Genomic DNA, 15,550 nt, shown 5'->3' with positions numbered 1-15,550 from the left:
GAGTCTTCAGGAAGGGACATTACCTATATTCCAGGTTTTCTCACTAGAGTCCCACACCAGGGTTGATGCCTCATTTTCAGCCTGGTTTCTCCCACTTAGTCCTCCAGAGCAAGCACACCACAATTATAACAGCTGGTGCTGTTCCCCAAGGTGATGGCAGTGTTGCATCCAAATAAAGCAGTTCCTCCGCATCCAGGCCCCAAGTGTAGAGATGTGTGTAGTTCTAGGTACCATTGTGGGTAGAGAGGAGTAGGGGTACCAGTCTCCCCTTCGAGAGTCCTCAACCCCCACCCCACAATTACATGTTCCCATGTGACTGTTTAAACAAGAATAGAAACACATCAGAGAGAATGAATGCAAGAGTCAATGTGCTTCAATTCACCAGCTGTCAGGACAGGAGACATTTAGGAAGAATCATGGATTTCCCACCTATTAACAGAACACCTCTATCCAGGAGCTATCAATACGCATTGCACTTCCACTCATGACTAGTAACAAAGAGGCACCAAGTGGGTTGAGGTTCTCTTTCCAAGCCTCACTAATGAGTGAGGAAGTTGGCGCAGGACAAGCTGGTAGGGCCTCAGCACAAGAAAAAGAGGAATGTAAAGGAGAATGCTCTTCCCTTTCTCCAAACCCCGTCTAGCCTTGAACCAGGGCTGTTCACATGATACACAGAGGAATCCAGCTCTACTGAAGGGTGGATATGAGCCATGGCCAGAGGGAAGAACATGAGCTTCTAGGCCAGATGCCCAGCTGGCCTCTCAGAACAGCCGAGTCAGGAAGACAGGCAGGAAGAACATGAGCCAGACCATCAAGAACCCTGAAACACAAGAGACATGAGTCAAATGTTGAGCTTTGGAGCTTAGCCACCAATGCCAGCTGGCCTCCTTGTCACTTGCTGTAGAAGAAGGGGGAGGCAACATAGCCCTAGATTTGGTTGGGACAACAACTGCTTTTTCCATTTCCTTCTGGGCACATGGAAGGCAGTTTTCTCAGCCTTCTTTGGTACCATATGACTAGATCTTGTCAATGAAATAAGGACGGAAATTATAAATTCCCTTTGTAGGACTAGTCATGAAAGCCTCCAGCATGATCTTTCATTTTGCCAAGTGTCCAAAATAGTGATGTTACTAGGAATTACCAGAGGGTAGAAGGAGCCTGGTTTTCTAAAGACTTCCTAGATCAGAGCTGTATCCCCTAGCACAATGGCATAGAGAATTTTGGGTTATTGGTTATAGCATCCAGCATTACTTAGAGTGACTAATGATGAAGAGGCAGGAAGGATTAGAATGTACTATCTCTGAGGCTTGACTATTTAGCTAGGAATCTTAGCTCTGCCACTACCTGGGTAGAACTGAACAAGACATTACACTTCCCTGGGCCCAAATTTCCTTATGTATAAAATGTAACTATTAATGGCACTTATTGATTTATCAGATTTCATAAGGTTTAAATGAATCAGTTCATATCAAACATTTAGTGTAGCATTTGTGGACTGGGAACTGTAGCTTAGGGGCAACACGGTTGTATGGCAAATGTGTAGTTTTAGGTTCAATCTCTAATGCTGCAATAAGATAAAATATAAAATATGTGGGCCTAGAATGTGGTAAGTATTGTGTGAGTGTTACTTTTAAAAATTAGACTTTGGCTGGGCGGTGGTGGCACATGCTTTTAATCCCAGCACTCGGGAGGCAGAGGCAGGCGGATCTCTGTGAGTTCAAGGCCAACCTGGTCTACAGAGCGAGTTCCAGGACAAGCTCCAAAGCTACACAGAGAAACTCTGTCTCAATAAAATGAAATAAAATAAAATGAAATAAAATTAGACTTTGATAGCTAGGATTTGTGTGTGTGTGTGTGTGTGTGTGTGTGTGTGTGTGTGTGTGTGTCTTCTGCACACTATTTAATGTTCAGTGTTGAGGGGGAAAGCATTGGATGACAGCCATCTTGTATAAACATGTCAAACCCTTTGAAATCACTGCCAAATTACAGCATCTCCTCATCCCCAGCAATTCAAAGACACTTGATGATGCCCCAGAGAGTCGGGAAGGGAAAGTGTGATTTTCAGAAACACAAATGTATGGCAGAGTTTTGACAGTGAGACTTTGATGGTTGATCAGTTAATCCTGAAGCATCAAAAGTGATCCCAAGTGATTGCAAAGTATGAGAGCCACAGGGCCCTCTATGGTAGCTTGTTCCTCTCATTAGCGCCATCCCCCTCAACCTTAAATGGCTCCAAAGTCTGCAGTCCACCCTGAGAAGTCCTGATCACTGTGCTAATCTGAAGGTGGAAATGAAGGAGACTTGAGATCCCTGACTTCAAGGCACTTTTACTCTGTGCTCCATGCATTTCACACAATTAGACTATCTTTTCTGAATACCATCTGAAGTTACCGCTGAACTGTACTTATTTGGGAAATATTTAGACTGCCATAAAATTGAGGGTTTGAATGCAAAAGAACATTTTCCTGTCTGTGTTCACTAATATCTGTCTTTCAGAGGATAGAAAAGTATATTTTCCATCTTGTCCAAAACACATTCTTCAATGTTTCTGGTCTTAAATTCTAAGTCATTCATCAAAACCCCACTTAGAAATATCTGTGCCATGTGAAACTCTCTTGACCATCTCTGGTATGGTTAATTAGGTCTCTATGCACCCCTGCTCTGTCCACCTGCTTGTCACTGAACAGCTTATGCCCTGTCTCATTTATTTAGTCAGCTATTGTTGACTGCTGTAGAGTTCCATTCACCTAATACTTCGTGATCCAGAGACATTTTAGCTCTTGGTCAAATATCATTTCCTCTAACAGTTCTGACCCACTCTCTCTTCTTATTTTGATCATTAAACAATCAAACATTGTTTGGGCACATGGCCATCCAAAACAAAGATACCATTTCCCAGGTTCTTTTGCAGCCAGATATAGCCATGTAGCTAGAAAATAAACAATGAGATATAAATGGAGGTGGGAGATGCCAGCCCTCAGAATATTCCATAACACTCTTTGAATTCCTTCATGTTCTTCCATCTTGAAGTCTGGATGTTTTCTTGGACCATAAAAATGATGGCTACCCATGAAAAAGCAAGCTGGAAGAAGCTTGAATCTTTGATTGCACACCAATCATAGATTTTCTTACATAAAGATTTCACTTATGTGTTAGAGAAATAAACTTTTCTCTGATTTAAGACTGTATTACCTGTGTCTGTAGCTTCCTATCATGCCACCCATCTTCTATTCTAATTGAATAATTTTTTTGCTTTGTATTGTCCATTTCTCACCCTGGAACATAAGCTGTAGGAAGGGCACACAACTGTCCTGTCTTTGATCAGCAACATATTATCAGTTCCCAGCACAGAGTAGCACTTGGTAAACACTTGCTGTTAAGCAACTGTCTCCTCTGCTAGATTATAGACGCCCTCTTGGTTAGCGTCATTTCACTGCTCATGGTCCCCAGAAGAGGGCCCGGCACATTGAAAGGGGTGCATAGATGTCCAGAGGGTTGGAGGATGGAAGGAAAGAGACTTGCCAGTGCCGTGAGAAGCATAAGGAAGCCATGTACCTGCAGTGCTGGGAGTCCCACTCGAGGCATCAAGAGTCTGAGCACCTGTGGGCAAGAGCAGAAGATGAGGCTCTCCTTGGTCATGCTCTGATGACTGCAGTCCTGGAGCCATAGCTGTTCCAAGTCCTCCTGGACCTGTTCACCACTCCCACCGGCAATCCTCACCATGGGGGCCTCTACTATCTGGCAGGCACATATCTAAGCACATTCTATGCAGCTTCTACCTCATTTTCCTAGTGGATTTGTGAAGAAAGTATCTTCATCTCCCATTTGGCTGGTGGGAAGACAGAGGCTCAGTGATATCAAAGAACTCACTAAGTTGATATTTCAGACCCTATCAGAGCTGGGATACTAACTGCAGTATGATGGTTACTTTCCATTGTCAACTAGAAAAGGTTGAGAGGTGTGTGGGAGATGGCAAAGTACAGTTCTGGGCGTGTCTGTGAGGGATTTTTCCAGAGATCAAGTAAAGGAATAAAAGACTTCCCTAAATGTGTGTGTACTGTTCTATAGCCTGGAACGTTGGTGAGTTAAAGAGGGAAGGTGAAAGCGCCATGGACTCCCTCCCTCCCCCTCCCTTCTACCTGCCCCCCCTTTCCTTTCCTGGTTGCAATGAATTGAACAGCTTTATTCTACCTCAATCTTCCTCTGTAACATTCTGCCTGGCTAGAGGCCCAGGAACATGGAGGCAAGCCACCATGGATCAAAACCTCTGAAACCGTGAGCCCAAATAGATCTTCCCTCTTTAAGTCATTTCCTTAGCAATCTAGTCACAGCAATGGATAGCTAACAAGACCTGTGTGTTTGTCTCCACTGTGGATGCCCATAATCTCTCTATCTCAGGTTGTTCTGTGACACTGCACAGGCTGTAAGTTAACAGTTCAGCAAGGGGACAGGACCACTCAAGGCAGACCTTCTTCGTGAGACAGCTCAGCTTGGTCATCTCAGAGGTGGAAGAGGGAACAGGGCTGACCTCCTGAGGCTGCCATGAGCAGCCAAGATCATGATACATGTAAAGCTATTCAGCACAGAGTGCAGGTATAAAAAATATTGTTATTTGAGGAGAATTAACATTATTGCATCTTAATCTTTTCAAGGCAGAAAGCTCTTTCTCTTTTGGTAGGAAAGGTTCTTGTGGTGTAAATAAAACCCACAACAGTACTATACACACTTGCGTAGGATGAATGAAGAGTTACAGAGTGGTTACATAGCTTCCCATGTGTCCTATCTCCTTTAGAAGGCACATTCACCCTAATGGGGCTGAATTACAGAACCCTGTGTAAGCTGTGGGGAAAGGCAGTGAAATCAGACTCATCTGGGTTCATTCTGACTTCTGCCACTCATAAGCAAGTGATCGTGGGTGAATCTATTAATGTCTCTGAGCCTTGGATTCTAACCAACTAGATGGACACAGTCATGGGAGGATTAAGTATACTGATGAATGCGAGAGTTACACCTGGTTTCTAATACATAGGTACCACCATAAATGCCAAGACAGTTCCACCTCAAAGAAAGACACATTCATCAGTGATAGGTGGAGTGAGAGGGCAGAAAAACTCACATGGCTGGCACTGGTGCCCCCAAGTATCAATAGTTAATTATCAGCACTTGGCCAACTGTCCTTGCACCAGGACTCACCCACTTACCTCTCCTAGTGATGGGTCCTAAATCTAGAACCTGGGCTAGGTTGATGCCTGGCCCATTGCTGCGGAGCCGGTTTGTAGGACAAGACTGTGGAGACATAGAACTCTTGTTATATCAAAATTTAAATACCTGGTTCCTATGTGTAGATTACCATGGGTATGGACATCTGTGGACCTGTGGCCTAAGTACTTGGATATCTCACCAAATAGCCTTTTTGATGCTGGAGTTTCTTTCAACCATGAGAATACAGCCATAACATACCTGGCTTTGACTCTCATCTCTATCCTGTCATATAATTGAGACAAATGTCTTTATTTGTCTATGATCAAATAGTTCGTATTGGTTTTATTTAGCTGGTTATTCATTCATTCATTCATTTATGCGGGCAAGCATGTGAGGAGGCCAAGGATTGGCCAGTGTCATTCTATATTGCTGTCACCTTACTTTTTGATACAAGGCCTCTCAGTGAACCTAGAACTTGTCCTTTTGGTTAGGCTGGTGATCTAGTGAGACCCCAGAATCCTCCTCTCTCTACCCCTCAGGACTTGGGTTACAGACACACGGGTTTTCACATGGGTTCTGGGGATCCAAACTCAGGTACCCAGGCATGTCTAGCAAGCACTTTACCATCCAGATCTCCCTAGCCCTGCACCCTGGTTTTAAACATTAAAATGAAGTATAACAGCAACATATAGACACACTGTAAGCACCTGAGGAATACCAGCCTCTCAGACAGTGCCCATCAGGGGTAAAAGTATGGGCATCAGAGTCATAACTCAGATGGGGAACATCCCAGTTTTGATACTCTAGCCCTGTAGGGGGCTGTGTGTCAGGTTCTCTGAGCCTCAATTTCTTTATCTGCACGGTGAGGCTTGACTAAATGGTCATTGTAAGAGCTCAAGTAGATCAAGATGTGGGAGCTTTAGTGCAGAGTCTGACACAGAGAACGAACGGAAACAGCCTTACCACAGGATCACATTCGTGCCTCGTTGAAAGCCCGAGGTCCAGAAGTATTCAGCATTTGGGAGTTTCTCAGATTTTGGAACATTCACAGTCTTTACAAGTTAGTCATTTATAATCTGAGAATCTGTAACCCAACATTCTCCAAAATCTGAAACTTTTTGAGCTTCATCTTGTCCCTTAAAACCTTTAAGACTTTGGAACATTTTGGGTTTGAAATTTTTGAATCAATGATGCTCAACCTGTAATATCATAATCATTCGTAATAGATGTTATGTGAAGGAAAGCTAATCTGCCTTGTGAAGAGACAATAATTGCTCATAAATTAGGCTTTGGGGATGCTCAGAGTCTATCTGTCCATCTTTCTTCTTTACCTTCTTCTCTTCCTTGTATCCAGCCACACACCCATCTGTCTCTCCACCTCTTCAAGCATCCATCCATCCATTCAACCAACTTTCTTCCTTCCTCCCCTCCCCTCTTCTCTCCCTACTTCTGCTCCTCTTTCAACCTTCCTTCCTTCCTTCCGGCTATGCATTCATCCATCCTTATTTCCATCCATGCCTCCATCTGTGAACCCAATAAATGTATGTGGAGAGCCAACTGGGTACCAGTTCAAAGAGACACTCACTGGTTCACACTGTTCGTTAGTGGGGTCACACAGGTAAACCTCACAATGCAGGAACACTAGGTCGTAATTTCCAGCAAACATGAACATCTGTACTGAGAATCGGCTTTCCGAGGACACCCCATTCTCCTCCACATGGATGGTGGAGTCACGTTGATTTGGGCAGCTGGGAGAATGAAAAGGGCAAAGATGTAACTTTTAACCTAACACTGCAGAACATTAAGGAGCTCTCTGCCCCAGACTCTGTCCATCATACTTTCATGACATTTTCTAGTCGGTCTTTCCTCAATAAGCTTGTATGATTTAAGTTTTGAGGTGCACAGTTTCTGGGGTGAGCCAGAAGATTCCAGTCCCCATTTCTAGGTAAGTGATGCAGGCCTGGTTAATCATTCTTATTATGCCTCCTTGGACTAGTTTATTTGTTTCCCACACACACATTCTTTTTTAAATTTTCTGTATTCTTGAGAATTATATACATGTATACAATGAAATGTGATCATGCCTTCCATTTTCCCCCAGTTCCCCCATGTAGCCCTTGGCTGTACAGCAGAGATAGTCATGTCCATTTCATATAATTGATACAAGCATTTAGTGAGGCTGCTGTGTGCATTTTCTCATTACAGAGCTTGGCACGCAGCTCTGCTCAAAAATGAATATTACCAAGTACCATTAATACTTGCATTGTGACCTCCAGGTAGGCATTTCCTTTGTTTTATCATTAAATGACATCAATAATAGCTTGTCCTATAATATTTGTAATATCATGTTCACTTTAATCAATGTAAACATCTATATAATGGTCCATCATTACTCAGTTGAGCTATATTTTAACAGTAAACTTAATGGAAAAGTTATCAAGAATACTGCAATGGAAAATGATTTGCATTTCTTTACCCGATTCATCCAGTTTGTTTTAATACTTTAGGCTAAAATATCAGGAGTAACATTCCAAGATCAAACAGGATGCTTATACTGTGTAATGGCAAATTATTTCCAAATGAAATGAACCAATTTACACCTCTGCCAGCAATGGATGAGATAACGTTTTAAACCAAAACTTAGCTGTGAAAACAAACAAACAAAAACAGGTCTCCTGATACCTGTCTCTGATGATGAAGTACTTCACGGGGTCATCTCTGTCTTCTGTGGGTGTGGCATAGCAGTTCCTCAGCAACAGCTTGAACCTGGAGGTATCTCCTGTGTCCAAGATGGCACCCACATAGAGCATAGACTGCACTGGAAGCACCACTTTGGCCCCTTCATAAGGGTGCATGTAGCTCTGGTCTTGGAAGAGGGCCATTCTGACAGTGAACTCCCCTGCCCCATCCACATCAATATTCAGGGAACTGAGACAAGAAAAACCACAAGAGTGGAAACATCAGGCTTTAACCAGAAAATAAATAAATCAAGCCCTACACTATTATAATGTTATGGAGAAAAAAGATGCATCTCTGATCTCTAAATAAACTAGCCGATAATCCATTGAAACAGAGCACTTACTGGCATTTAAGCACTGAACTTGACAGGCTAGCAAGCCTGCCTCTGGGATTTGCACCCATTCCGCCTGTGTGGCAGCTCCATCAAGCTCTTACTCAAGGAACACGGGTTAGTACACAGCACCATCTTGTCACCTGGGCAACGGGGCTTGGGATCAGCTCTTACAGGCTCACAATTTTTAGCCTTATGTATACTCTCTCTACCCCACAATCTTCAGCTGAATCCATTTTGAACAAGATAAATGACATTCATTTTATGAACATGGCCTCCATGATACAGCCTGAAAACCTTTGAACTTTGACATTTTTAATCCTTCTCATCTGCAATTCTTAAACCCAGGAGGCAATTAGGGGATGGGACAGGCACCCTGGATTTCTGGCTGACAGTTTAGAAATATCCCTTGGCAATTCTAGAGTTATATGAAACCTAATTTAATGAGCCTCATTCCAGGCACAAAGGTGCCATGATAAACAAAATGTAAACAAAAGCCTTGCCTAGATCCAATCACACTCCAACTGTTGTTTCATTCTATTTCTCATGAGTACAGTTGCTGTTTATTCAAAGGTAGACTTGGCTTAAATCTCCAGCCTGCAGGAAAACCTCCCTGACCACTTCCAATCTCTATCCCACAAAGATTAGGTCTGGGACTCATGTCCACTGACCCGAAGACCCCAGATTTCTCCTACATTGCACTGTCTGATTGGTAAATGATTATCAATTATGACTATTGATATGATTAGTTGTTTGCTGCCTTTCTCCTCAAAGTGAATGAACTTGTCTGAAGTTTTTGTTTCCTGAGCACATTTTAAGCACTGACCCATGGTACAGCATTGCTTCATAGTAAAAGTTTTTACTCTTCACAAGTGCCTTGATCATGCTGAATGTTCTTAGCTACAATATAGAAATGTAGTGAGTGGAAGCTCCTGAAGTGGGGTGGTAGCACTGTGTGGACATCATAGATTGTGTGTGTGACCATACCTTACAATAGGCTGGAGTGCAGTTTGGAGGCTGATCTTCATGTCCAGTGGGTAGGCACACTGGAAGTTGACATTGACGATGAAGTCCCTGATAATGAAATCAGTGGCCAAGGAGAGGGTGTTTCTATAGATGGCATGGGTCCCATTGTTCTTCGGCATAAAAATGAAACCACATGTGTTTATACAGATGTGTGTAGGTGCATTTCAAACTCAGATCTGTCTGATTCCATAGTCAGTGTTCCCAGCTGTGCAGTCACCCTGAATTATGACCCCCAGGGAATAAAGGGTCCTCTTTTTCCTGCGGTGCTAGCACTTATGGGAAGCCCAGAGTAAACACTAGAAAAATAAATGGCTAACCCTGGGGAAGAGTGAGGGGCTGACATGCTTGCTCTTCCCACACCATCTCTAATTAAGATCATCATAATCAGAGCTGATCTTATGAAGCTCATGTGTTAAGTCCAGCCTAAGCTCTTTAACATGGACCAATGTGTAAATTCACATAACCCCGAAGGCCTGAAGAGGTTAAGACATTTGCCTACAATCTCACAGCTATGAAGATGCCCCTATTAGCTCAAATCCCACCCACTTACCTCCAGAATGTTCCCACAGTCACTAGCCACAACAGGGCTGGTTGTGGACACCCAGTTGTTGGGCTCATTTTGCATGATTCTGCTGCAATTCCCGTCATTCAGGTAGGCAATAATCTCCTCCTTGAAACCCAGACCTCCCAGCAAACACTTGTCCAGCTTCACCTTGATCTCATCAGGTCCACAGTCCAGCTGGGGCTGCAAACTCTGAGTATCTAAGAGGCCAAGAGTGAGGTCAGTGGAGTGGACAGGGGACTGGAAACAGTGAGGAGCATCTACACTCTCTGCCTTGCAGCAAATCCACCATGCCCATCAAGTTGCAGAATAGACTAGATGGGGTCTGAGACCCCAACAGAAGTCACACTCAGACTGATAAAGAGGTCTCGGATTGAAGACTTCCAAGTGTCTCTGGTACAGGCTTGGCTTATCTACTCTTGGGAACCAAAGTGGTCCTGTATTCTACACCAAACAAAAGCTAGCACCACTTGTTGATACAGTGTTCCAGCTGTTGACCTGGAAGTTTGGTCTGGTTCTACCTGGAAGTTTGGTCTGGGCCTACCCTCTCTCATCCTTGAGAACCTACTGGCTTCATAACAAGGGGCCCAAATAAATCTCAAGATTTCCCCAGTATCACTTCTGTGGCCCCTGACTCTGGTCCCTGCCTTATCCTGACTCTCTTAAGTCTCATTCCTTTTGCCCTGACTACTCAGCCCTAGGAGCTGCTCACCAGAAACATTGAGGCCCTGATTACAGACGCAGGTCCAATTGTCATCTTCCAGGACACACTCCTCCTCAGGACGGCAAATGCTCTCACACGGCACTGGTGAAGGTACAGTCGAGGTTTCTGGAGGGGAGGGTTCTGGAGGGGAGGGTTCTGGAGGGGAGGGTTCTGGAGGGGAGGGTTCTGGAGGGGAGGAGGGTTCTAGAGGGAAGGGACAGAGGGAGAGGATCAGGATGCAGAGCAGGGTGGGTCTAAGTCCTCCCAAGCCAACTGTCTTGTTCCTTCAGTCTTTATAAACATATGAGATGCTTGCCAGAAGAGCCATCCCTCCAACTCATGTTTCCTGATTCCCAAATCCAGCAGAGTGAGTAACATCCCTGAAGCTGCCAGGCCGGTGATTTTAAGTCCACAGTTGCCAGGGTTATAGGGCCTAGGTTAAAATCCTGGTTCTTCTGCATTGCAGCTCTGTGATGCAGGGAGAGCTATTGGACCTTTCTGTGCTCTAGATCCTAATATGAATGATGACATAGACCCCATTTCATGGACTAAGTAGGGAGATCCAGTGCATCAGTATGTTTAAAGCAGAGTGGGAACAGGTACAGTGTGAGCAGTGTGAGCTGTTATTTCTGCCCTTTTGTTTCAGATCAGAAAATAGGTTCTCAGAGGAGTAAAATTTGACAAAAGTAAAATTCAAATGAGCCTGGGTTCTTGATACTGTTCGTGTGTGTGTGTGTGTGTGTGTGTGTGTGTGTGTGTGTGTGTGTGTGTTGCGTGCATGTGTGGGTATGGGCACTTGTGTATGCACAGAGGCTTGAGGAGGACATCAGGTATCTCTACTCAGCCACTCTTCACCTTATTCCCTTAAGCAGGGTCTCTCCCTGAACCTGGGTCTAGACGGCAGCTAGAAAGCCCCAGCCTTCTGTGTCTACTTCCCATGGTCTTGGGGTAACAAGCATGCTTGGTTGCATTCAGATTTTTACATGGGTGCTGGCGATTGTCCCCACAGCCCTCACACTCACACAGCAAACACTTTTTAGCTACTGAGTCTTCTGACTAGCCTGATATTATGCAACAAGTATTTATAATTCAGGCTATCTCACATTCAAATATGAATTTCTGGCTTGTGCCCAGTAGCTCCCAAATTACATTTCCATGTGTATTTCTCAAAGGAGCCCAGTGGGGGCTGCTTTGCTCAGTCTCCTCGCGACCACCTCTGCTGGCTCCACTGAGTCCTGGGCACTAAAGGCCACCCTGTCCTGCAGCTGCTGCTTACCTGTGCAGTATCTCAGGCTGCATTCAGGGGTGCCCTGTAACCTGTACACATGATAACTTCCTGACTCTTCTGAGCAGGCCTTCACCTGGACCTCGGTACTCCAGAAGCAGCAATTTTCATTCCAGTTGGCACAGGCTGTGCGGCTGACAATGCCATCTCCCAGGACGGGGTGAGGCCCATCTAACCACATGGGAGCAGAGGCATGGCACCGGTATATCTCCACACAGGCCTCTGGCATCTTCACTCCTCCTTCACCCACAAAGCGGTACCAGCCTTGCAAATGACTGTCACACTCTTCTGCTTGCTCCGTGTTTTCTACGCTTCTGGAGGGGTCATCCAGGACGGTGTAATTCTGGCAGGGGTCAAAACAGACACCAGCCTTTGGAGTGCCAGGGGATCCACAGTCTAGGTCCAGCCCTTCGGAGCTGCTGTTTCTGGGGCTTCCATAACCTGGGAAGAACAGAGATCATGTGGGTTTATTGAGCAACTCCACAGCCTTCAGGGTTTTTATCCTCTCTCATTCTGCTTTGAACGTCCTAAGCATCCCAACGAGGCCGACAGGTATACGTGACAGTTGTTAACACCAGAATGGTCAGTGAGGACTTTCCATGGTGTTTTACATGCAGCAAGGACATCGGGACCACCACCTTGTCTAACCCCCCACTGCCCCACCTAGGGTTTCAAAGAGTCTCTCTGTGGGTCACCAGCAGGACACTGTGTGTGTCCCACTCAATCAATGTTTGTTTTTCTCATAAGTGTAATACAGGCTCCCTGAGAAAATCCTCAGACATTAGTAAAGTGAATTAAGCAGAAATAAATATTGTCACATTGCTTGATTTGGCAAAATATGTCTTAAAATGAAAGTTGTCCTAAGTCGGACCCATCTCTAGAAGTAAGCACAAATTTGTTGTATAGCCCTTGGAATTCTCCCATGTGTGTGTGAAAACACACACACACACACACACACACACACACAGAGAGAGAGAGAGAGAGAGAGAGAGAGAGAGAGAGAGAGAGAGAGAGAGAGAGAGATTGGTTGCAACCTTTAACTTATTTTAAAATCAACATTGTTCCCTATCAGTAGGTAACAGCACAGGCCGGCATCCACAGATCAATCATGTCAATCATTCTCAAGCTTAGTGTTATTGGTGTATTATTGACTGCGTTATTCATTATTGTGCAACCGCCTTCAAAATAGAATCAGAGAGTCCTTGGCCTCTACCCACCCAATGCCTGGAGCTGCTTCTAAAGACTCCAGGCATCTCCAGTGGTCCCAGAAAGCAGAAATCACCTCCACTGAAAACCAAGCATCTAACAGGACCATTTCTGTTGCTGATTCTTCTTTTAGGGGTTGGGGGTGAGGGTAAGCTCTGATGTGTGAGGAGGCAGAGAAGTGATGAAGGGGATGAGCAGAGGCTGGAAGAGGGGACTTAAATGCAGCTCTGACCTGCTGGCTGGTGACTTTGAAAATCAATTAAGCTCTCCTAAGACTCATGCAAAACCACCCCAAGAGTTCAAGGGTTCCAAACTCTCATCCCAAATCCCAGGTCCTGCCTTTTGTTCACCTGTGTTCCTGTTCCTGTAATTGACTTATGGAGATCTTTTTCAGTGATTCTCTTTCAACATGAATTCCAGGGGTACTGAAGGGATAGCTCAGTTAGTACAGCACCTTGTAAGCATGAAGATGTGAATTCTACCACAGAGAACCCACTTTAAGAAGCTGGGCACAGTTGCATGAGCTTTTAATCCCAGTGCTAGGGAAGTGGGAACAGGCTGGTCTTGGGGCTCACCAACCAGCCAACCTAAGCTATGGTGGAAATGAGAAACCCTGTCTTTAAAAGCAAAGTGGGAGGAATGGCATCTAAGGTTATTCTCCGGATTCCACATGTGCATGCGCATGCTCGTGCACACACACACACACACACACACACACACACACACACACACACACATAAAGATAAGTAAGTTTTACCTAAAGGAATAATATCTATGGTAACATAGGAATCTAGAGATGGTTGTATTGTTATATTATTTAATATTCATAAAGTAAATATGCAACTATTAAAAATTTTTAAAGAGCTTCCCAGGCTGCCACGGTCATTTTGGGTAGGTGTGCTTCCTTTGGGAGATTAAAGCCTTAAAGATTAAATGAGATGGTTACTGTATGACGGCACACATAACACCTAGGTCCAGCCAGTTACTTCTAGAATGATGAACTAAGCACACCTGTGGGCTCACAATCTTACATGTACCAGTGAGACTTTCTTTAAAAAGAAAGGAAAAGCCATTTTCCGGTCTTGATCATGCATGTGTTTGCTCTTAGGAGAGGAATTGTGGTCCTTGTTATTCTTGGAGCATTTCCCAAGCACCCTGTGCTTTCCCATAGGAGTAAGAGCTCAGAGGTCAGAGCTCAGTTTTCTTCCCAGCTTCCCACCATGGGGCTTACATTTGCACTTCTCAGATGGGAACTTCTTTTGCGAGTGTCTGGGTTGCTGCCATTTGCAGATCTTAGGAGCTGGATGATACCTGATTTTAATCCCAGCATTCTGGAGGCTGAGGCAGGAGGATGGAGAGACAGCAAACAGACACACACACACACACACACACACACACACACACACACACACACACACACACACATAGATCTTTGGAAGACAGAAATATCGTTAAATCTAGTACCTTCATTTTTACAGATAGAGGAGGAGCAACTTGATAGAGGAGGAGAAAGGAGGAGATAGGGTGATCTTTCTTATCTTCTAGTCTGTGATCTCTGATCACCCCCAGAAAGGGGTTGCAGAAGCTAAGGTTACAGGCTCCCCTGCCCTTTCAGGCTCTGAGAGATTGATGCTTCCCTTGCTCTCTCTAGCTCTGAGTTTTTGCTCCCAACTCCTTGTTCCTGGAACCAACCTGAGTGGCCTTTTCTGCTCCTTCCCCCTGCTCACTCCCTAGGTGTTGCTGAGCATCTGTGATCCCTGGTATGCGGACACTCACCTTGCTGTATTGTAGATGGAAATGCCAGTGTCAGGATGAAGGAGGCCACAGCCAGCCATAGCAAATCGCAGCCCACCATCCTTTCCATAAAGTGAGCCTTGCAGGTCACACTGCAGCCTACAGACTCTCCATGCAACTATGGAAAAGGAAAGGCTCACATCAGGTCAGGCCAGCAGACCTCTGTGTCTGTGGGTAAGGTTGAAATTCAGTTCAGCACCTATCATGGGACTAAGGTTGCTTGAAGCCCTTGCATGGTTTGCCTCACTTCAGTCTCTGACCACTCCACAGGGAGAAGCTGCCGTGGTTCCCATTTTGAGGTTGAGAAGTTTAGTTTCAAGAGTCCTAAACTCCACAGGAAGGTACTGTTATGGTTCCCATTTTGTGGGTGAAGTTGAGTTTCGAGAATATGTTAATCCAAATCATGTCTCTATAGCTGCTTCTCTGTGCGATTATGGACATTACATGGAGCTGACAGCAGCTCCAGGTTTTCAGAACCCAAACTGCTGGCATGCTGTGCAGAAATGGAGAGGGATAGGATTAGGGGCTTTCCAAGATGAAGTCCGTAACAAGCAAGCCAAAGGTGGGTGAGTGCTGCAGAATGTCCTAGCGTGCTATTTGGAAAGTCCCTGCACCGGTGGAAGTAGACACTTTCTAGAAATTGAAGGTGAAGATTCTAATGCCTGCTGGTACCTATGGACAAGAGTGCTGTCTGTCTTGATT

General features: G+C 44.8%; 1 protein-coding gene across 1 annotated transcript; it reads right to left on the bottom strand.

Annotated features, from left to right (window-relative positions):
• Positions 1-405: 405 nt before the first annotated feature.
• On the bottom strand, positions 406-14,955 carry Gp2 (glycoprotein 2). Its single transcript, XM_059251389.1, has 10 exons — positions 14,831-14,955; positions 11,840-12,289; positions 10,573-10,689; positions 9,849-10,060; positions 9,260-9,408; positions 7,885-8,130; positions 6,788-6,950; positions 5,202-5,286; positions 3,556-3,600; positions 406-820 (listed from the first exon to the last, which is right to left on the bottom strand). Exons 1-10 carry the CDS (start codon positions 14,916-14,918, stop codon positions 762-764), a joined length of 1,614 nt encoding a protein of 537 aa, XP_059107372.1. The 5' UTR covers positions 14,919-14,955; the 3' UTR covers positions 406-761.
• Between the last annotated feature and the right edge of the window lie 595 nt (positions 14,956-15,550).

The sequence above is a fragment of the Peromyscus eremicus genome, chromosome 1, assembly GCF_949786415.1.
Source record: "Peromyscus eremicus chromosome 1, PerEre_H2_v1, whole genome shotgun sequence".
Classification (NCBI taxonomy): Eukaryota; Metazoa; Chordata; class Mammalia; order Rodentia; family Cricetidae; genus Peromyscus; species Peromyscus eremicus.
The sequence above is the reverse complement of the archived record's forward strand: the minus strand, read 5'-3'. Positions and strand labels throughout refer to the sequence as shown.